Source organism: Schistosoma mansoni (genome assembly GCF_000237925.1).
Source record: "Schistosoma mansoni, WGS project CABG00000000 data, supercontig 0173, strain Puerto Rico, whole genome shotgun sequence".
NCBI lineage: Eukaryota > Metazoa > Platyhelminthes > Trematoda > Strigeidida > Schistosomatidae > Schistosoma > Schistosoma mansoni.
This window is the reverse complement of record NW_017386059.1, coordinates 408,998-431,236: the sequence shown is the minus strand read 5'-3', so window position 1 is coordinate 431,236 and position 22,239 is coordinate 408,998. Positions and strand designations below refer to the sequence as shown.

General features: G+C 31.4%; 2 protein-coding genes and 1 non-coding gene across 3 annotated transcripts in view; 2 read left to right on the top strand and 1 right to left on the bottom strand.

Moving 5' to 3' along the window:
* The window catches only part of Smp_153140 (ciliary outer arm dynein beta heavy chain-related), a gene marked incomplete at its 5' end in the record, with an annotated part of 128,079 nt that overhangs the window by 7,243 nt on the left and 98,597 nt on the right, over positions 1-22,239 (top strand). Inside the window, 10 exons of the mRNA XM_018796364.1 lie at positions 1,573-1,635; positions 3,498-3,563; positions 5,829-6,007; positions 10,491-10,584; positions 11,271-11,354; positions 13,286-13,467; positions 14,522-14,641; positions 16,853-17,054; positions 18,081-18,176; positions 20,490-20,756. Of these exons, the coding sequence (XP_018646894.1) occupies positions 1,573-1,635; positions 3,498-3,563; positions 5,829-6,007; positions 10,491-10,584; positions 11,271-11,354; positions 13,286-13,467; positions 14,522-14,641; positions 16,853-17,054; positions 18,081-18,176; positions 20,490-20,756 (1,353 nt within the window). The remainder of the gene's footprint in view (positions 1-1,572; positions 1,636-3,497; positions 3,564-5,828; positions 6,008-10,490; positions 10,585-11,270; positions 11,355-13,285; positions 13,468-14,521; positions 14,642-16,852; positions 17,055-18,080; positions 18,177-20,489; positions 20,757-22,239) is intronic.
* On the bottom strand, positions 2,041-2,107 carry Smp_tRNA_01031_Pseudo_TTG.1.1. The gene has a single exon. It is a non-coding gene (tRNA).
* Positions 8,405-8,602, top strand: Smp_190700 (hypothetical protein; the record flags this gene model as incomplete). The annotated part of the gene is made up of 1 exon (XM_018796376.1): positions 8,405-8,602. The coding sequence occupies one exon, from the start codon at positions 8,405-8,407 to the stop codon at positions 8,600-8,602; it is 198 nt and encodes a 65-aa protein (XP_018646895.1).

Genomic DNA, 22,239 nt, shown 5'->3' with positions numbered 1-22,239 from the left:
ACTTCTGTGAACATACTACTGTAGCACAACCCAGCTTGCGGGATCAAAAAACAACTAAACAGAAAGTTAGAGCTTGAAATGAAATTTCCAGTGAAAATTATACTCTCACAGCAGTATTCATTGACTAAATGAACGGAAAAATGCTAGATATTGAACTTTGAGAGGCAGATTCATTATAAATTGATAGAAATTTGTCTTATCTCGGTTTATATTTCATCATATTATGGAGTCAGATTGGGCAACGAAAGTGGTGAGCACTTTGGCCACAAAACATTGTTTATACAAAGTAAAGAGATAAATCTATTGGCCTTCATTTGTTCGTCGAGGTCATTATTAGCTTTATTGTTATTTTTTAGCCATTACAACTTAAGAGTCCAATTTTAATTAAATTCTGAGTTTAAACGGTACAGAAAACATCAATACTGCGATACGAATAAGGACGTCCAACAAATTATGTAGAGAGCCGTCGTTGGAACAATAGCAATATGAATATATTTGAATGCGGTAGTGACTAAATCTAGTTAGCTGATGAAAGTGTTATTTAAAGAATAAAATATTGATATTACCAAATCGCTTAACAGGAATGTCGCTAACAGTGGAATCCAGGACGCGTGTTTTAACCAATTTCAGATTCCTCAACTGCATGTACGGGCCTCCCGGGGTTGATATTCACTGAGGTATTCAAACTTAGTACCTTGCACTTTAAACGATATCGCTTTATCCACTAAGGTACTTAGTCCAGATGGCTACTGAATTGTTCAACGGGTATGAACTTTGATTTAATTCATTGTTTGATTTACTCAACTGGTGATATTTTGAATGAAACTCGATAAGTCCTAGTTGTTTTCTATGAAACTTGACAACAGCAACAACAACTGAAAATGGAAAGATTGTTTTACGTCATAAAACGAAATCAGCTTGAGAAGATCTGAAAACCGAAATGTACTGAACAGTTTTTCTATCAACAGTTTTGAACTCTTCATCCATTCCTTCTGTCTACTAATGATTTAAGCTCAATGTTTTTGTGTCTTGAGGTAAACTTTGTAGATTCCAATCACGAAGCCGGAATTTTAGTAAATCACGTTTAAGATAAGATAGTGCTTGAAACAATAAATTTTTAAATAAGTATGCAAAAGTCAACTATAAAGTATTGGATATGATTTCAAATGGTCCTCACCTCAATGTAATTCTACGTTCTAGCGAATAACGTGCCTTATATCAATGAGTTTTTTAAAAACAGTTAAATTAAGTTGAACATGTCATCTTCTGGAAGCTCATATTCTGACAAAGTCTTCTCATTTTCGAAACAAGAAAACCATATTACGTTGTTACATATTGAAATGTTAGAAAAAATTAGTCACCTATATATATCAATTAGTTGACATTTCGTTCTTTATGTTGAATAATTAATTCCCAAAGCTTATATTGTCATTCTGAATCAAATCTTCCACGTCTTATTCAGTCAAAAACCCTGAAATTTGATCACACAGCTTAAAAAAAACGTAAAATATCGTCAAAGTCAAGTGCTCATTTACTTTACTAGTTTTTTTTGTTTTTTTATTAATTTCATAGTTAGCGCAGGCTGTACGACTTGAAGTTCAATTCATCACTGATACTTTATTAATGGACGATAAAGTATGTAGAACAAATTCATTTATTCTAAATAGATTTAATATTTGCTAAAACTATGTAATTGATTTTAAATTCACATCTAATTAAACAAATTCACCAACAAGATTGAACGATGAAAATGTTTTACTGTTTTCCGAGGCCAGTTGCTAATGTTTAAAATAATAAATGAAATTATAAATTTACTTAGTATTGTTTGTTTGAATCTTCCCATTGATGTGTTTAGGACTGCAACTGGTCAGTCTCTAATTGACATATGTGCATACTGTGCGTATTGTCTCGATATTGCATTAATTCACAAGCACTGTAAGCAAAGATGGATAGTGGCTAGCAGTGGAATCCAGTTTGATGCGCGTTTCGTCCTATTTGGGACTCGTCAGCTGGATGTACCTGCATCTCAGAGTTGACGTTTACTCTGGGACTCGAACCCTGTACCTTTCGCTTCAAACGCCATCGCGTTATCCACTCAGCTACTGAGTCCTGATAGCCACTTGTTCGTGCAGTGGGTTGAAATTATGATGAAATTATAATTTACATATTAAAGAGTAAAAGAAAATAATGGTAATATCGGAGAAAACTAAGTTTGCTGAAAATTAGTAATGTACTTGTTTTTATCCATAAGTTATCTATGATTGATCGTTTCTTTAGTATTTGATAGTGAGTAGAAGACTATAACGTTAGAGCTAAATTGAATGCTAAACCTAATGAAGTGAGCCAGAAACAAAGACCTTTATGAAAAGTTTAAAAATAGTCTTTCAAATGAATCGGCAAACTTAAAAGAGCTACCCCAAAAAAGGAACCATTGAAACGTTCTCTGAGTCTACTTTGAATTTCTAACTAATTTTCAACTTTAAGTATAAAATATGAGATCATAACGTTAAAAACATAATCTACTGATTCATTTCGGGAATTCTATTCGGTATATGGTTTAAAGTGGTTAAAATTCCATGTTATTTGTTAATTATGACCTTTGTTCTCAATATGAACAACTCATATAATACAAAAATGGTTTATTATTTGTAACATTTCGGGTTTTCCTCTTGTTTCTATTCAGGACTGGATTTTGATCAGTTCCTTGAGTCATTACCTTATTAGATAAGGCTTCCACATCTCAGTTCTGGATAAAAAACAACACCACACTTTAGATACACCAAGCGGAAAGGTAGAGGATGTGACAAAACAAACATCCTAGACTTCACAACTGACCCAATTCCAAAAACATCAAAAACGTTATCTTCTCATGGATTCCATATTACTGTTGATGTTTATAAAGAAAATGAATGGGGCTTAGGTTATCATCATGATGTCTATTGAAAGGATCAGTGGACCTAGGTTTTGTTCTAGTTATGGCTTATTACCAAGGCGTACCTAGAATATTGAGGGTAATTGTGTTTTCTATCAAGTTCTCACGCTCTTTATCTAGTTTCGCAATCTTAGTAGTTAACACCAAGCTATCCAGCCCGCGGTTGATCTTTTTTAATAATGAGATGTTTGTACCGAATAATCGTTGAGTGGTAGTAGTAGAACTCCACAGAGAGTAACAGTTCCTTCATGGCTTTTTTACAGATTACCTTTATTCATCTAGCATCAAAACAAAGTTGACAAGATGTCGAGTCCCCTTAAACACACTACCATCTATTAGTTTGAACTAGCTCAGTACTCAAAGATTACACAAACATGAGATTGGTTGACACTTAGTGGTCAGTGAATAAGATTATTAAAAATGTGATAACTTTTTGCTTTCTTGAAGGTTTCAAGATAATTTCGATGAATGTATACCACATTTTTTTACCAGTATTTATCTGAATATATTAATATAACTATTCATAACACCATTACTTATCACTTTAACAATTATCTAACTTCAGTGGTCCGAATTTGATGAATTCTTTCAAGCTAAAGGAAGTAAACGATTATTATTCTATTATCAAGAAGTGAGTTTCAGAACTTTTGCAATATTTTAAAGTAATTTGTTAAAATGAACGAGTTACTATGAAATACACTATCCACTGATAAAAGTATTAGTCCGTTAATTTTAATAGCCATAGAGATAATTCGTCTTTCAGGTAGGCATCGAGAACTCTACACAGTTATAAATTTAGGATTCTCTAATCAATGAATAATTCAATTGTTTAATTCACAATTGAATTGGAACATATCGCAGTGTATTTGCACCTATATTAGTTGTTTTAGCAAACTGATCACATAAGACTGATGCATTTTGCATTAAATCACTAGAGAATTTCCTCGGTTTGCATACTCAGACAACTTAACAGTGATATTTTGTACTCAACAAAACATATTGAATAACGTTGAAGATGGTTGATGTCGATACATTACTACTAAAGAGTGTTACTAAGTAGTTAATAAAACAGCTTACTGAGATACCATCTAATTAACTATAAATATTTTACATTGAGGATAATCTAGTAAAAATCATTTAGAAAATAAATTACTTTATTAGAATATAGTACAGTCTGGAATACCATGAATTTTCTTGAATTCAAGGGTTAATTTAATATTTTGCCTTATATTGACTTATTTTCATGTAGTTTAGTGCTTAATGAGTTGTGTGTCGCTACTGTGGAAGTCTGAAAGAAATCTAAGCTACGTCATCATCACGAATCCCTTAACAATATGTTTTATTGTGGGCTTACTTAACGGAATATCTTCATGAAATTTCAACATTTGACACCTTCAGACTAGACAAGCTTCAATCTACCTTAACTTTTCATAGTCTAGTGAAATCAAAAGAAATTAAATGTACAAAACTAAGATAGATCCTATTTAGTAATTTATCAAGTAGAATTAACCTTGGAAAAATGTTCTTCATCTGTAAAATGTTTGTGAAAATCTATTTTGTTCTTAATGCTTTTATACATACATTTGAAGTAGCATTGATGTTGTCAGTAGTAATGATTTTTTTCTGTAAAAAAAGTACTTCTTCCTAACTGAAGTGTTCGTTTCTCTATTTTTCAGCAACTCTTAAAGATAGTTTTTGACACGAACTGACATAAACAAAAGCAATGATTAAAAGCCTCAAATCACATTTTCAATTGAAGTTTTCTTATGATACATCACAACAATAGTAAACCTTTCTTTTAGTCTTTCGCTCTTCTCTAGCCAGTGTCACTCTGTTTTAAGAGCTGTCATTAATACCTGACTGAAACAGACTTCCCACTGAACCGATTAAATATTATTTTGATTGAGATTATGAATGGGTCAATATTCGCGTTCACGCGGGAGACCGAAGGTTCTGGGTTCGAATCACACGTGCGAGATCGTTGATGTGCACTACTGAGGAGTCCCATACTAGAACGAAACGGCCGTCCAGTTCTTCCAGGTTTTCAATGGTGGTCTAACATCGATCCATTCATGATCTCGACAATCTCCACAATTTTATACTCATAAAATATTATTTATTGTGCAGGGTGTTGGACAAACAAGAAAAAGAATATTTATTGCTACCGGGACTCATGAAGTAAGTTTTGTACGAAGGTGAATATTTCTTTTGTATATTATCGATAAAAAGTTGGTTTTTTCTGTAAAATAAAATATTTTCAGGTTTTGCATAAGACATAAAACTTCTATAAAGTTTTTGTAGTTTCTACGTGAATTATATTTCGGTTGAGTGATTTTTCATAAGTTATTTCACGAACTATAAGTTGAACACCACCGGTAATTACTTCTAATCACAACTTCAGGTAACCATTTCGAAGTAAGTCTTAAATAACAATCTGATTATTGTTTGGTTGAGTAACGGATGGGGACTAATTTTTTTAAACTTGAATTTAGTCTACTTTCAACTACATCAGAAATAGGACAGCTACTCATTAGTGGTATTTAGCTACAAACTAAGTAAATTTAGCGATATGAACCACTGGATTATGAAAACAAATAAAATCGTGGATTGGTTGAAGTTAGACATTAACACCGTTGGATGCCGGCCTGCTCAGTGGTCTATCGGTTAAGGGCTCTATCTCGAGACTGGTAGGTCATGGGTTCGAATCTCGCGAGTGCGAGATCGTGGATGCGCACTGCTGAGGAGTCTCATAATAGGACGAAACGGCCGTCCATTTCTTTCAGGTTTTCAATGATGGTGTATCTTATATCGACTCGTGAATTCAACTATATTTAAAATTATCGGCTTTATTCATATTTCATATATGATCACTCATTATTTTTCTGTTATAATTTAGGTACTACGTGGTACATGCTTTATCTTTCTACGAATTACTGACAAGGCTATTACAACAGCAAATATTGGTACAGAAGTTTCATTTCAGCAGTTAGACGCAACTGAAGGACGTTTATTTGAATCTGTACAAAATTATTTGGAAAAACTCGCATTACCGGTTTTTGAAGGATTAGGTGTAAGGTTCTTAATTTTTGTCCGGAGTGCTTAAATTACATTAAAGATTTTATTATGACAAATCATTATACAGTCACCCAGTCGTATTTGTTTAGACACTCTGACTACTAGACAATATCTCATATTTCCAACTTATAGACGAAAATAAACAAAACACCAAATACATCTACATTGTCGGTAATTTCAGATACTGTATTCCATTAAAATACAAGAAAAGCGTTGATAAAATAAAGCTATATTAGTTGCAACGTAGTTTGATTATTGTCTGAATTTACTATGGTAGAAAAATTTGATTACACACATGGATAAGATTAAAAACGTTTACATAATATGAAACCACCTTACTCTACTAACCTGATAAATTTGACTAGTATTAAAAGGTAATTACAACGTGTGAGTTATCTGTACTAAAAACAGTAATTTACCTAACAAAATACTGAGCACTATATTTTAGCCACTGCTTTGGTCCATCAACCGCTTATATTTCCACTATTTTAGCCATATTCCCATTTTTTATCACCGTTATAATTTTTTCAATGATTAGACAACTTCTTTTGATGTTAACTGACCTTATTTGCTTGCTACACACGTTTGACCTGTAATTTAGGTATTACATTGATTGGTCTCTAAGTGACCTCTCATGATTCTCCAGCAAAACCATTCTGTTTTCCGAATGGTTTCTTGAACTAAACTGTTGTTTAGTCAGCGACATAATGTTTCAAATGTGATGCTACTCAACTCCTGATTATGATTTACGTGGTTGAAAGTGTGTCAAGTTGACAAAAAGAACTGAAAATGTTCGGGGTCCGCTCATGTAAAACGATCGACAGGACGCTAAGAAGTTATGAGTCATTTGAGTTTGCTTCTTACGTTACCATCTCATACTTCTTAAACCTCCTGGAATCACTTAAATAATACTATTTGAATTTAGAAAGGATAGGTATGGTGATGATTAATCTGCTGATTCCAGTTTACATTACGGAATAAAGCTGGGTTATTAAAGTATTGTGAACAATTTAGTCGCCTTAGCTATACGTATTTATTCGTCAGGTTTACGATTCATTTGGTAGTTGAAATGTAAAACATTAGTCATCCTTTGTCAACTGGATCACTGTAATATTCATATATTTATCCTTCTCCACAACCAGGAAGAAATCTTTTTAGTACCGCTAAGTATAACATCTTTAATGGGTACATCACTTGATATAAAAATGAAAAATAAGATGACAATCAACAGTTGTTTCATTTTAGCATTGAACAATTTGGTAATGTAAGATCATGACCATCCCAGAGACTAAGCCCAAGGCGTTAAGATCTCTTAACTAAAATATATTCATTCGAACCATCTAATTTTTATATAACCACTGTGTTCATAATAAAACATTCTTTAATCTAATATATAGGAATCTGATACCATTGAAAAATCGCCATCAGAAACAATAAATATGGAAGAATTTGTTGCGGTACTCAGACGATATTTAGATGCACTTTCAAGTGCTAGAGAGAATATGAGTGATAAATTGGACTTGACAGCCGGACAAGAATCAGAAACAGCTATACAAATAATCAATACAAATGAAGTCGAAAATATTAGTAAGTTTTCTACATTGATTTTAACCATGATTGGACACTGTTAAGTAGTCCCATACTATAACGAAACGACCGTTCAGTGTTTCTAGGTTCTCAGTGGTGCTCCAGCTGACATTAGTTCGTGGCTTAAACTATGAAGATTTTAATTTTATTTAAAATGTTTTGTTTCAATGATACTCGCAACTTACAATTTCAAATCTTCACCATTATTTGACAGTTATCAAATATTTCAGGCTCTGAAAATACTTATTTCTCAATGATTAAAAATGGTTTGTAAAGAAGAGAAATATTTCTTTGTTGGCTTATCGATATTTATCGGTGACAATAGGATGGTAAGAGAGAAAATTCGGAGAAATATGGTATTAGAACTTAGAGTAACATAAATAAATAATATATTTGTAATATCCCAATGAGTAGAAAAATTAGATTTTCTGACGTTTCGTGACTTAGTGTAAACCACTTCTTCAGAGAATATTATTATTATTCTACTCATTGGGATATTACAAATATATTATTTATTTATAACAATCCACCCAATGCTCAATTTATTCAAAATTATCAAATCAAAAGTTAGTAATGATACCTACAAACTCATTAATTAGAGTAACATAATTTATTTACCAAATTTTACAAGAGTACATCAGTAAGCATACAGTAAACGTTCAGAGTCTTCAATAGTGACATCACTGTTTTGATGAGGCTTTTTCGGGCTATAATTAATAGCTACTAAAATCTTTGATAATATTAAAAACAAAAATATAACATTGAATTGCTAAAAATCTACGTAAAAACCTAAAATGTTTTTTTAAACAAATGATACTTCCATGTTTCCTATTTATAGTTGATAGTTCTGAAACAATGGATCGTTTAATTCGCTTAGTTGAGAAATGGGTTAATCAAATTGAACAAATATTAAACCAATCTGATCAGGTTCGTAGAGAGTCAGATGACGTTGGACCTTCGGCTGAATTGACCTATTGGAGAGCTCGTTTAGTTCGTTTCACTAAGTAAGTCAGTGAAAATTCTGAAATATATCTCAGGTTGGTTTAATAAAACTCCTACGGCCTACTCAGTTAATTCGTATAGAAATTTAAGAATATTACTTGCAAACTATCATTTTCAATGTAAGATAGCAATACATAGTGAAAGCTCATTCGTACGACCAGATTTCATTACACCGTGCATATTTACGGTTATTATATACTGTTATGAAAACTACTCTCAGGAGAGTTTTGCTTTGAAACTATGTTTTTCGTGTCTACTGAAAACACAAGTTTATTTGTCAACATTTCTTGATGACAACAGAAAGCTTCATGTCATAGTTGTTTACTGGACTCCTCCATGAGGAACAATCAACTGTTTAACAGTGGTAATTTATTCACATCTCTATCTTTCTGGTTATCCTTAGTCTACAGTGGCTTCAACTATGTTTCGAAATTATTTTAGGTCTTCAGTTCACATAATTACTGAATTTTGAGAAAAAATTGACTAATTTAAAGAGATATTGATTGATTGCATGAATTTTGTAGCATCAATTTCTATCATAAACTCAATTTATACTGTTTTTCATGTTATCCACTCAGTTTTGCCTTTGACCGATACTTCATAAACCGGAAGAATTAAAAGCTTCAATGATAACATTTCTTTTAACTAACTATAATGATAGGTAGTTACTACACTCAACAGGAATATATTCACAAATGATAGGAATTTTTCTTTAATAATGTAACTCAATGCAAAACTTCTTTCATGTCTTATCGAATCTTATCACCATACAATTTAAGTCATCATTCTTATGTATAGAGTCCTATCTATCAGCCTGGATTAACTCCAGTAGCTTAATTAGATGTTACTTAACTCACCACAAAAAATATCAGCAATAAATTGATAATTATTCAATTAATGCTACAATAGACAATTAACAAATTACGACCTTAGAAGACAAATACTAAATACCCTTCAAATTCAGTACACCACTTAATAATTAAAGATGTCCTCATTTGATATTCTCCTAGTCTTATCTTTTTTATTCTGACAGGTCCCATATTTAACTCCAATTGTTTTAACTAACTAACTAAGAATATAATAGAAATTTTTTTAAATAGACGAGGTCAAGCAATAAGACAAAATAATAATTTGACTTGTTTGAATAATAATTTGCTAACCATGTAACAATATTTAATTAAAATAGCCAACAATAAAGTGGTCAATTTATCAATTATTGAAAACGGATAATTTCGTAGGTACTACCTTGATATGTTGGTCACGTTTGACAAACACAGCCATATCACAAAGGCTGGAGAATGTTATCCTACCTTTTTAGATATTTTGGCTAGGAAGAAGTAAAATTGACGACAGCAAATGTATAGGAGTTTTCTGGCTCTGATGTTTTTCCCAAGGATAACCAGAATCTCCAGAGTTGCTGTCTTTGTCTCTCTTTCTCCTAATACAAAAATATTTAGTCCAGAACAGATCATTTGCACTTGTGTGCGTAATCTTACCTTCTTTGTCCAGTACTCAAGAATATTTTCATAATTGATACTTAATAGGCAATATAGGGAGTGATATTGAAAATTCATGCCTAGTTAGCAATCATCCTTCATGTCACAGAAATATTGAATTTGTACATGAAAATAATAGCCACCTAATCTCGTTAACACGTTTAACAGTGAGTGGTTTTCAAGAGCTCTGAAAGTAATAAATTCATCCTTGATACAGCCCAAGATTTTTATCACTTGGATTTTTATAGAACTGATATTGAACAACTTTTATTAGTTGTTTCATGTTGTAAATATGAATCTTGTAATGTCACTAAGTGAATCATATTTGATTGAATAAAAATAGTAATCATTTTTCAGTGATTACTTATTATACCACTACTGTTCATTTGTGTATTTAGCTTAATTGAAGAAATGCGTAATCCAAGTATTCAAGCAATTATTTCTACTTTACACTATGCAAAAGCACGTGTGATCAAACACTGGCGTCAACTGGTAAGTTTATGAAATATTTCATGCAGAATTCATCTGTCTCTGGATATACCTAATTTACTAAATCACTTTTAAACGCTTTTAGTAAAAGAGGAGTGCTGACACTAAACGTAACTGTTTGTTTGTTGACAGTTAACTTCCATTTTTCATTCTTGTATAAATTATCCGAGTAACATTATATTCATTATGCTAATTTTAAAGCAATATAAAAGTTGACCGATTTTTTGTAAATCAGTGAACCAAAAGGACGCCGTTGAGAAAGATTACATTTATGTAATTATGGGGAATTTGTGCTTCTGTAGAATATTTGAAAGCATAATGTATAGACCTATTAAAGTCGTGACCGATATTCCACAGAATTAAGTTCACTCCACTAGTAAATCACCGTAGAGTAACTAAAGTAACCAAGGCTAGATACTTTGGAGAGATGATTTGGAAAGCTAGTGTGTTTATTTTTTCATATGAAGTATGGTGATCAGATAGTATTGATCTTTTTTTAAACTCACAGTGCTGATGTATTTTCAGATATGACAAATGAACCTTGATATGTTCAACATTTTATTAACCAATTTAAATGAGCGATTAAATGAATGACAATCTTTTTCCTCATTTACTTTTCTACCTTCACTTGGTTCACTCACGTCCAATCTATTCTTATTCTCTCCTTATTGTTGATTTTTTAATGTTAGGATGATCGGATCATTAATGGAGTTAATGAAGCAAAAGATAATCTTAAATATCTGTTTACATTGGATAACTTTTTCGGTTCATTTTCCAATACAAATCCAGTAAGCTTCAGAATATATCACTAATTTTTTCTCATTTAATTTCAATTTGAGTGATGTATTTCTTATCGTTATACCAATATATTAATATGCAACATTTAAACTTAGATTTATTGACTGGTATTGTGTGACTTCTGGTAAATTACAGACATTTTATTCATATTACCTCATATCAATCGATAAGCAGTAGTTTTCGTTTGAGGAATCGTAGTGATCTAGACGCAAAGTGACCACTTATTAGTCATATCATCTTATATATACAGAAATCACATCGCCAAATTTTAATCAGTGAATGAAATAACAATATAAATTCAACTAGTTTATAATCGATTGATCACTGAATAGTGACAAATGTCGTATTTCTATAGTTCTTTAGGTGATAGTCAGACTTTATCGATGTAATTACAGTGTTTCCACTAATACTGGATTTAAGTCACATATGGAGTATCAGTTTACGCATGATTCCAGGTATGCCTACTAACGCGTAACATTGTTTCAGAATTTTCGTGTTGACTACCTCCAGCCATCTAACTTATTAAAATAAACCAATTCCAATCATAATGCAAACTTTGACAAATAATAAGTAATATATGTTTAGTCTGACAAATTTTGATAGGGCCTCATAAGTTGACAAACTATATTTACGTGAAAAACTGAAAATGAAGCAAAATTGAACTCAGTAGAAGTTACTTCACTCTTTCCAGACCTCTATCTTTAAAGTTCCAAAATAGAAATTAGTTCTAATTTCAATAGATATGAGAAATTTACAAAATTGTTACCATGCTACTTTTGTATTGGTTGATGTTTAGGACTGCGACTGATCAGTCCCGGAGTGAACATCAACTGTGAGTTGTAGTTACATTCAGCTGACCAGTCCCAAATAGGACGAAGCATTCGTCGTGGATTTCACTGCTGGCTACCATCATCTCTGCTTAATCAACTGTTCTTTCATAGGATGAATATCCATATTATTACACATGCTGAATTTTTCTGTAAACGGTTTACAAAATTCTGTTTGTGCCAGAATAACAATAAATTAGATTGTTCGAACCTCTTTCTACCCTTATCCGACTGCTAGACAATATGGGTGGATTTAAAAAAAGATGCAACTATTTTCGTATTAAATTCATTCAGTATTGTTTGTTTGAATCTTTCCACCGATTTGTTAGGACTACAACTGGTCAGTCTCTAATTGGCATATGTGCATACTGTGCGTATTGCCTCGATATAGCCTCGATATATCCATCTCTGCTTACCATATTTTCGTATTAATTACGAAATTCATAGGCAGATTATCAGGTGGGAAAAATATAAAGTATTATGACTTTTGTGAAGAATCACCTTGTTTATATATTAAAGGTTTACTAAGCACCACGAAACAGAAATAACAGTCTATTAAAGGGTTTGTTTTGTAGAACATGTGATAATAACCAATAAACTGTATCGTTAAAGTTCAACACAGTTTCCTGAAAATTGTCATGAACACCGCAGGTATCGACTCTACTTTGTCCATCAGTACTTCGCAATACTCTTTCAATTATACTTATATATAATCATGAATATTGTAGGAATGATTAGTTTATATACTATAAAATCCTATATTAAAATTTGTGCGGTCTGATCATAGTAGAAAGAATTAAGGGAAATTATTTTAATCTTTTCAGTTACATAATCTTCCACTGACACTCAATATGTATTCGTTGAATGAGTATTGGAGTAATAATAAAAATATTATTAACAGTAGTAATAACAATTACAAAGAATACAAGTGACATTATCAGCTCTAAACAAAGTTGTCACATTTTAATTTTCTTAATTGCTCATCAAAATTATGTTTATCCTTGACGTAAATTAAAATAAAATGAAATCTTAGCCTTCAATTAAAACAAAAACGTATCTGAACTCTTTTCAACTTTCAGGCTAAAATACGTCAACAACTCCCAGTCCTACTTAATGCTATTCGTATGATTTACAGTATCTCTGAATATTATAATAATTCTGAAAGGATGACTTCATTATTTATTAAAATAACAAATCAAATGGTTGTCGCATGTAGAAAGCATGTAACAGAAGGTGTTAGTCGAATATGGGATTTACCACGGTATGTGTATATGTTCATTTGCTAGTTCAGTCAATTATTCAGGAAGATGCTCATAATTTATTGTTTCGTTTGAGATCGTTTTTAATTTTAAAGTTTAAATAAGCATGAGATGGAAATAAGACTATATTTAGCTAATTCTATATACACAACTAAGTAAGTCATGGTTCGGTATAGGTGTTACCATAAACAGAAAATATCGGTTTAGTGAAAATTTGACACATTCGTAGTGACTGACGTGGCTGTATTATTTGCACACCTGATGTCAATCGGTGAGTCCTTTGGTATGAAATCAAAATCCACCAAATCAAAGATAAATAGTTTTATTCCTCTCTCTCTGTCCATAATACCCATTATTCAAAGTCATAATTTTGTGCATTCAGTGTGGTTGCCAACAATCATTTGTATCTAAAGTTGAAATAAAATCTTTTATTAACATTTTATACTTGTGAGGTATTTCGTTTATAATGAAATAATAGGATCGTAACCAGCAAATAATTATCCTTAGGATAGTTTGCAACGCCGGTAAATATGACTACATTTGGCTATCTCACAAAAGTTACATATTCAAAAACAGCTTCTTTCGAATGACTACAAACTCAAAGATCTCTCTACGTTTATTATGTGGACAATTCATTCATTCCTTCGAATTGAAGATACTTGACCATTTAAACCATCATATAACTATTATATTTCATCTCAATTTGTCACTTTTATAATTCACGGAGTATCTAACCATTAACTTAAGATCGTTCAAGGATATTGTCTACTTTTTTAATGTGTATCTAGAGTTACAACAACTTGCAACCACATTTGTTTAAAGTCAATCTCATATCACCTTGTCTTCAATGAGTTACTGATACTATGGAAATTGTTGTTTGGCAATAAGACTTCTTTCTCAGTCATCATCTTTAGTAATATCAGTTTCACTGCTATTCAACAAATCATTCTCGGTACAACCGAAATTTACTACGACTATCTAACATTGAATATTTGTGTAAATGTTTGATTTAATTTTAGACAAGTATCTATTTCTGTATTTTTAATATTCTTCTAGAAATATTTTACTTGATCGAATCAATGAATGTATTCAGTTAAATGTTGAATATCAAGAGAATTTCCGTAAAGTTCGGCATAGACTTCAAGAAAATCCATCCGGTAGACAATTCGATTTTAGGTAATTAGTTATATTGATAACAATAGAAATATCTTTATCAGAATGGGTTTTTGTGGAGATTTAGTATTTTCATAATTGAAAGCAGACTGGTAGGTCCTGGGTTCGAATCTCGCGAGGAGAGGTCGTAGATGCGCACTGCTGAGGAGTCCCACAATAGGACGAAACGGCCATCCAGTGTCTCCAGGTTTTTCCTGGTAGTCTAGCTTCAATTTACTCACGCTTTCAACTATGAAAAATATCTTTAATAATAATAATGGTGTTACTATTATTTTCGTTATACATTTTAATAACTCAATAATATTAATTATCTGATTAGATATATACGTTCTGTTCTCATTTCCTCAAATTTAGTAAAGATTAATTGAAAAGCTTAATATTTATATACATATATAATAAATAGTTGGGCCTCATGAAAGTGCACAATATAAGTCAAAAATGCATAAATACAGACTCGAGAATAGACCAGATGTTCGTGAAATATTTTTGTATTAAGAACATTCTATTTTCTTTACTTACACTTCACCAGTACTAAAATGTAGACCAGTGGGGTCCACTAACTGACATCTTTATACTGGAGGACGTTTAAGTATATCTATACAAGTGAATTTGATACACTAACAAAAATTAAAACCTCATCAGTATTTAATACAGCTTTTCAATATTTTACAAGCGACAAATATAGCTAGTGATATTTTTGTAAAATAACATAAGATACTGTCGCATAGTCTTATGTACAAAATAGAACTTTGACAATTTGTCATTGTCTGAAAAAAATAAATACTGTTTATTAGCAACTCCTTAATACAGTCAGTAAATATTTCGGTAGTCTATCCTTGCCAATTATTTCTTAATCTATAGCTAATCGAATTCTGTTGATCAAGTAGTAATGCTACCACTATGCTAACTGACACATGATTGTAGTGCATTTTATTTATGATTCCAAGTGACTGAAGGAAGTTGATATGAACATATAACTCTAAGTTTCATCCTTGTCGGGGCTCATCAGAAAGAAGTGTTCAAGTTGTAGTGTTTAAATAGCACTGTGTCAGACTGAACAATTTATTATAGGAAAGTTTAGAGTTTTTAGCGCTTTCAGATACGTTCCTCAATTCCAATTGTATTCATGTATAAAACTTTCTTAGGCAAACGAACTAACAGCTTTGAAATCAGAATTCTGGAAATAATCCATTTAATTTTCGTTTAAATTACGTATAATTATTTAACAATATAATAGCCTTCAAGAAAGCAAACTAAATGGAACCAGATTGGAAAATAGTCTTAGAAATCATAATAGGATTAAATCACGTCCACTTTATAATCCTACCGTTATTCAGATTTATGTCCATTTTATAGTTGCAGCCCTAATAAACCAGTGATAATATCACTGGCCGTAACATTGGACGAAAGTTTATTCAAATGTGTTAAGTATCATTGATTACCTGGAGACTTTAGACATGTCTTGCTTATGAGTGACAACTAGCAAAAATATCATCCTATTGCATTTTGGCGACTGCTTCCAACAGACTAATATTAGGCTCATTTCTTGATACTGGACATTTGACTGAAGTTTAGATAAACCCTCATTTATGACTGGATTAAAATTAACGGTCAACATACTGCCCTCTCAGTCAACTACCAGATGGATAACAAGACTTAACTTATATAATCTGGGTAGCTAGATGATGAAACTATTTTTATCTGACAGTAGTTGTACAAATTTCGCTGCTATGTCATAAAGGGGGAATTAGGATTTACATTGATAAACTGTCTATTTTATGAAGGATGACTTTGAAAATTTCTGACTGATCAGCTCCATTACTTTTTGATATTTTAAAGCAAGCCAAATAAAATTTAACTATCGGAACACCTAGGTTGTCAAAATGTACCCTATCACTCGCCGAATTTATTTGAAATTTCGAAATAACAGGAGATAAACCATAAATTCCAAAGAAGCTAAACCTCGAATGTCTTATCATAATAAACGTCATACATGGTTTATTTTGAATGATATTTGAATTACATCAAACAACATTCTAGTATCATTGAAAATTGTACAGCTTTTCCCTAAATATTGACTGATGATGAAAAACATATTAGATTCTACTGGAGTAAGGTGCCGGCAGTCAGACCATCCGTTTGATATCTTTTTTCTTGCATAATTACTGATTATTGAAATACTTTATTTTATTTTTGTACATTATATATATCTAGTGAAAATTATATATTTGGCAAATTTGATGTGTACACATCAAGATTAAAGAAGATTTTAGTAATCCTTGAAAATATAGATAATTTCAATGTACTATTGGATTTTAAAGCTGAAGGGATTGATCCAATTGTTGTACGATATAAAACATTCTATGATAATTTACATAAAAGAAATTTCGATGGAGTTGATCAAATTAAACGTGATGTAAGTAAATGAGAAACTGGGTAGTCATATCTTACGTGTAAAGTAGTTCTTCTTTTGTTTAAGTTCATAAAACTATGAAGATGTTGATTAATTTTCTGACTAATTAGGACTTATGAACACAATTCTGATAGACGTGCAAAACTCTTGCTAGAAAGCAAACTTTTTTATATTCACACGATAGAACTGTTAAAAGCATATAAACTAAATCGTTTTCATAATTATTTCTGTATCCGTGATTGACTGAAATGTTATTCTGTACACGAGTTTAATTAAGAATGTACTAGATAGAATACTCTTTATAAAAGAAGACAATAATGGCTCATTTCCTACTACTACAGTGATGTTATGGTGATAGTTAAAGACTGGAATTACATAATTTTGTAGCATCTTACAATTACTCTACTTCTGGATGACCAGTTGGAAAAAGACAAATATATATATATATATATATAGCCATCTTTCTGCAATCATAACTTTATACATAATCCATCTTCAATTCAGTGTTACTTCTGAGTCCATTATCTTGTAAATGACATAGTACAGACTTCTGTTCAGTCAGTTTCGTGCCGTCAGTTTATCAATGAATATTTTTTGTATGTTCTGTTCTAGCTACATATATATATGAACACTGTTGAAACACTATATGATTAATCACAAAATGTGAATCAATTTTCTAGTTTAGTTGTAAAACTAGTTGAATTACTACTGGACTAGAATCTTCTGATTTAACTGTATGATACAATAAGAAATTGATTTGTCATTACCTAACGGTTTAAACTAATGAACAAACAAAAAGGGGACAAGAGTACACATGAACTGACATTTTTTCAGTTATTTTTTGTCAAGAATATTTCTACATTTTTTATATTATAGCAATTTTGGACAATTCAGTATCCCTTTTTACTTGGGCTATTAATTTTTCAATGACATAGCGATTACAACATAAATTCATAACCGTATATATTTAAATGATAATAATACGATGTTTAATTTCGTTTGTTTTTTTTTTGTTGGAATTTTTATCAGTTTGATCGGGACTTGGATGAGTACAAAAGTCAATTTGATACAATAGCACAACAACTTCGCGATTTCCTTGATGCATGGTTTAAACAACCTGCGCCTGTATGTTCCATTGTTATGTATTTCTGTTAAATATTATTACCATTATTATTTAAAAATGATTATTTTATGATAACTTGATGTTATATAACTAAGGACTATCCCACAGTATGATGCTAAATTATTATATAGCCTCAAACTAAAACTGTTCTTCAGCTTTTGATTTATCTGTAAACAAGTACAAAGTTGCACGATAATGGAAATTAGATATCGACAATGTACTTCTTATTATCCTAAATCATCTGTACTGCAAGATATCATCACAACAATTCGACAGACAAAATATTAGGAACCCTGATGGCTTTAATTCAGAAACTCTCAATACAATTTCATACTAAAATTAGGAATGTTATTTATAGAAGTTTAGTAACGATACATAAAATGTCAACAGAAAGCCAAATTTTGATCTTGGAATGAACGAAGTAACTTTTTGCTGACCAGCTCTGTTATCTCTCCCATTTATAATTTGTCATTATATATTGAATAACGTTTCACGATGAACAATTAATCGATCACCGGGTAACTAATGTTGTGTTAGTCTGGTTTTTTTGGTTTAAATAGAATTCCATTATTTAAGTTGAGATTTGCCCATTAGTCTGTATGGTTTAACATCACATCTACTATGTTGAGACGTTAGTTGGTTGGTGGTAGTCTACACATAACCCATGATCAACGACAAAAAGTACCTTCTACTACAGTAGATATCAGTTTTCTTAAAATTACAAGTATGCCTTGGTAACGAATGTTAACTGGCAGAAAACCAAAGTCTCATTTCCAACCATTTTCAACAACTTAATATTTAAACGATGATTGATTTGCCGTACAGAATTGAGAAATTTAAAATAGTTTTCGCAATAGTGAACTGTAGACAGTATGAAAAATAAAAAAACTAATTAGACGATTAATTTTAGACAATGATTTCTTAAATATGAAGATAAGAAATAAAACATTTTATGTGGAACTTGGAAAGTGACATTTCATTAAACTAATCTCTGTGTGTTAAAAATTAGTCTGTCCAAACTTGGTGTAGACTTATAGGTAAAGTTTATTTATTGGAGTTATCACAACCTATAGTATACACGAAAAGAAAATCCTTATATTTTAGATAAGGTTGGATTGAATACGATAGACAGCTTTAAAAGGTTTCTTTACATCAATTTAGTATTCAGTGTCTATTAGATGTACACAGACATGGTTTTTCAAAGTTCAGTCTACCAGAATGAAGCGAAATTCGAGGTCGTGTTTTAATTTAGTATGATACTTGTTCAGTGTATCATTTATTTCATTTTTAATTAAATGTCATTTTCTGTGATATTCCCTGTAGTATAAAATAATTCCAGTATAAAATTCAATTGTATTCCCACTATATCATTTATGTATGATATTTGTGAACTAGTCATCATATACGAATAAAATCTGTATAAAAATGTGTATTTGCTTGATTTTTTGCTGTTTCGTTTTCAAAGGATAAGCAGGATATTCTGTTAACAATGGTTTTTATTAAATTACTGACGTCCGGAAAACATCAGCTTCCACATTTATAACACTGCTCTATCCTTTTTCCAGCCATAGTATAAGTAACAATTGACTCATGCTTACAACTATGAAAATACTGAAATCTCCACAAAAGGCCTTCCGATAATAATAATCATATGTTCACTAGTGACTGACTTCAAGAGGTACTTCCTGGAGTTCTAGTGAGAAGCAATGATCAGTGGAGTTCAACCAGGTCTATTATGAGATAGGAACTCACTGAAGACAATTGGTGAACGGTTGCCCAACTTCGTGGATTGGTTGAATTTAGACATTAACACCATCGAATGCCGGCTCCGTGGTCTATCGGTTAAGTGGTCTGGCGCGAGACTGATATGTCCTGGGTTCGAATCTAGCGAGGCGAGATCGTGGATGCGCAATGCTGAGGAGTCCCACAATAGGACGAAACGGCCGTCCGGTGCTTCCAGGTTTTCCTTGGTGATCTAGCTTCAATTGACTCTTGCTTTCAACTATGAAAAAACAATATAAGTCTTTTAATGGTCATCTATCTTTAAAATCAGGTCCAAAACTGTTTCACTAACAAGCTAGAGATAGAGAACTTCAAACACTTCCAGTTAGTATCCACATTTCCAGAATTTCTGTACTCTAGCTATTTAGACAAGTTGATATAAACCTGTACCGAATCATGTATTATATATCAGCTACTTGTAATAATTATCTTTCGTTCACAGACTATATTCTTCCAATTTGAAATTATTACTAATCATTCATCCTTCAACTATTTTACTTTAATAAAAATATTCTATTAATACATCTATTCAGGTTGAACGTCAATTAAGAATTTTAGAAAAATTTGAACAAATTAAATGTTGTCAATTAGATTTATCAGCTAAATATGAATTAGTTATAAAGAATTATGCTAATGAATTAGAAATGGTCCGTCAACTATATGAAAAACAAAAACATGATCCACCAATAGCTAGAAATATGACGTCGATAGCTGGTAAAATGTTTTGGGCACGTCATTTGTACAAACAAATTGAAATACCAATGGAACGATTTAAAGAAAAATGTCCAGATGTATTATGGGTAAGTGATTATAAAAAAAGTAATACTTTTGCAACTTGTTTACTCTGATTGTTAACAGCTAGTAATAATAGGTTTCTATCATTTTAGTGCGTGTCCAAGGTGCTCATTTCATCCTATTTGGGGCTCAACAGCTAGATGCACTGACATCTCAGTGTTAATGTTCATATTGAAACTCGAATTCAGAATATTTCGCTCAAAATGCTTTCACTTTATCCACTGTGTTTCTGAGTTTAAATAGATACATTTCTCCAAGAGGTCTGAAGATAGTGATAAGCATTTGTAACTCCCAGTTGTTGATGAATTAGTTGAAGTCCTGCTTATCAATAACAGGAAGTCATAAATCATTACTAATATTTTTTATACCAGTAGCACAAGTTAATGGTTATTTGAACTCATTAACACAGTGGATAAAATGTTAATATTTGGAGTGAAATATACTGGATTCGAGTCTCAATTTGAAAATAAACATTAAGATGTATTTGCATTCACTTAACTAGCCTTAAACATGATGAGGCATGAATCTGCATCTAACCTCTACCTGACAGTATAAAAGATGTATATATTATTGTTCTTAGACCTTTTATTGTTTTGAAATAATCTATTTCTTACTAACGCTATCAATCTAATATAGAATATTAGGATAATTGACAGCTTGAACCATTTCGATAGTGATCCAAATATGACTGATGAATTAAATGACTATTATGCATTCTGGTGATATAATTGAATTTAGAAATGTAGACCTCTAGATCCTTACTTATCAGTAAACCTTTAAGATTCCATAATTTATGTCATATGGCATTGTCGGTGCTGAGTCGTGTGCTCAATAGTTATCAATATATGTTTCTAGCTTATATCAGTTCACAAGGTAATCTACTTTGCATATACTTTAATGATGGATTTCCGTGAAATGAAAATTTAAAAACCATCTTTCAATGCTTATACTTTTGGTACCCATAAAAATTAATTTAGGCGCATGTCTAACGATACTAATATCATAAATGTATAATGATGATTGTTTGGTAAGTGTACTTTAATTTATTCGGCAAAGGTTATAGTTTTTTATACTGATTATCATAGCAACAATGCATTCAGTAAGGATTCGAATAAATGGTATCGAAGTTGAAATAAACTGTTGTCTTACCAATATTTTCGGTAAATAGAATAAATAACTTGTTAAAAAAGGACAGAAATGTCATTGAATGGACGATTGTATTAGTGAACTTTGTACATACTTTGTATGCTGAGTAACATCTCAGAATTATTTGTTAAATTATGGGTACTTTTAATGTAATAAATCAATGTTACACGATTATAAAGGGCAAATAAATATGGTTGTTAATGATAGATTTTACCACGAACTAACGTTTGAATACGCATTGAAATTCAAGAAACATTAGTCACATATACACAACACCATGCACTGACAAAACATAGATCAAGGCCTACCTAGTTTAATAACAGTTTTCTCAGGTTGCTATTT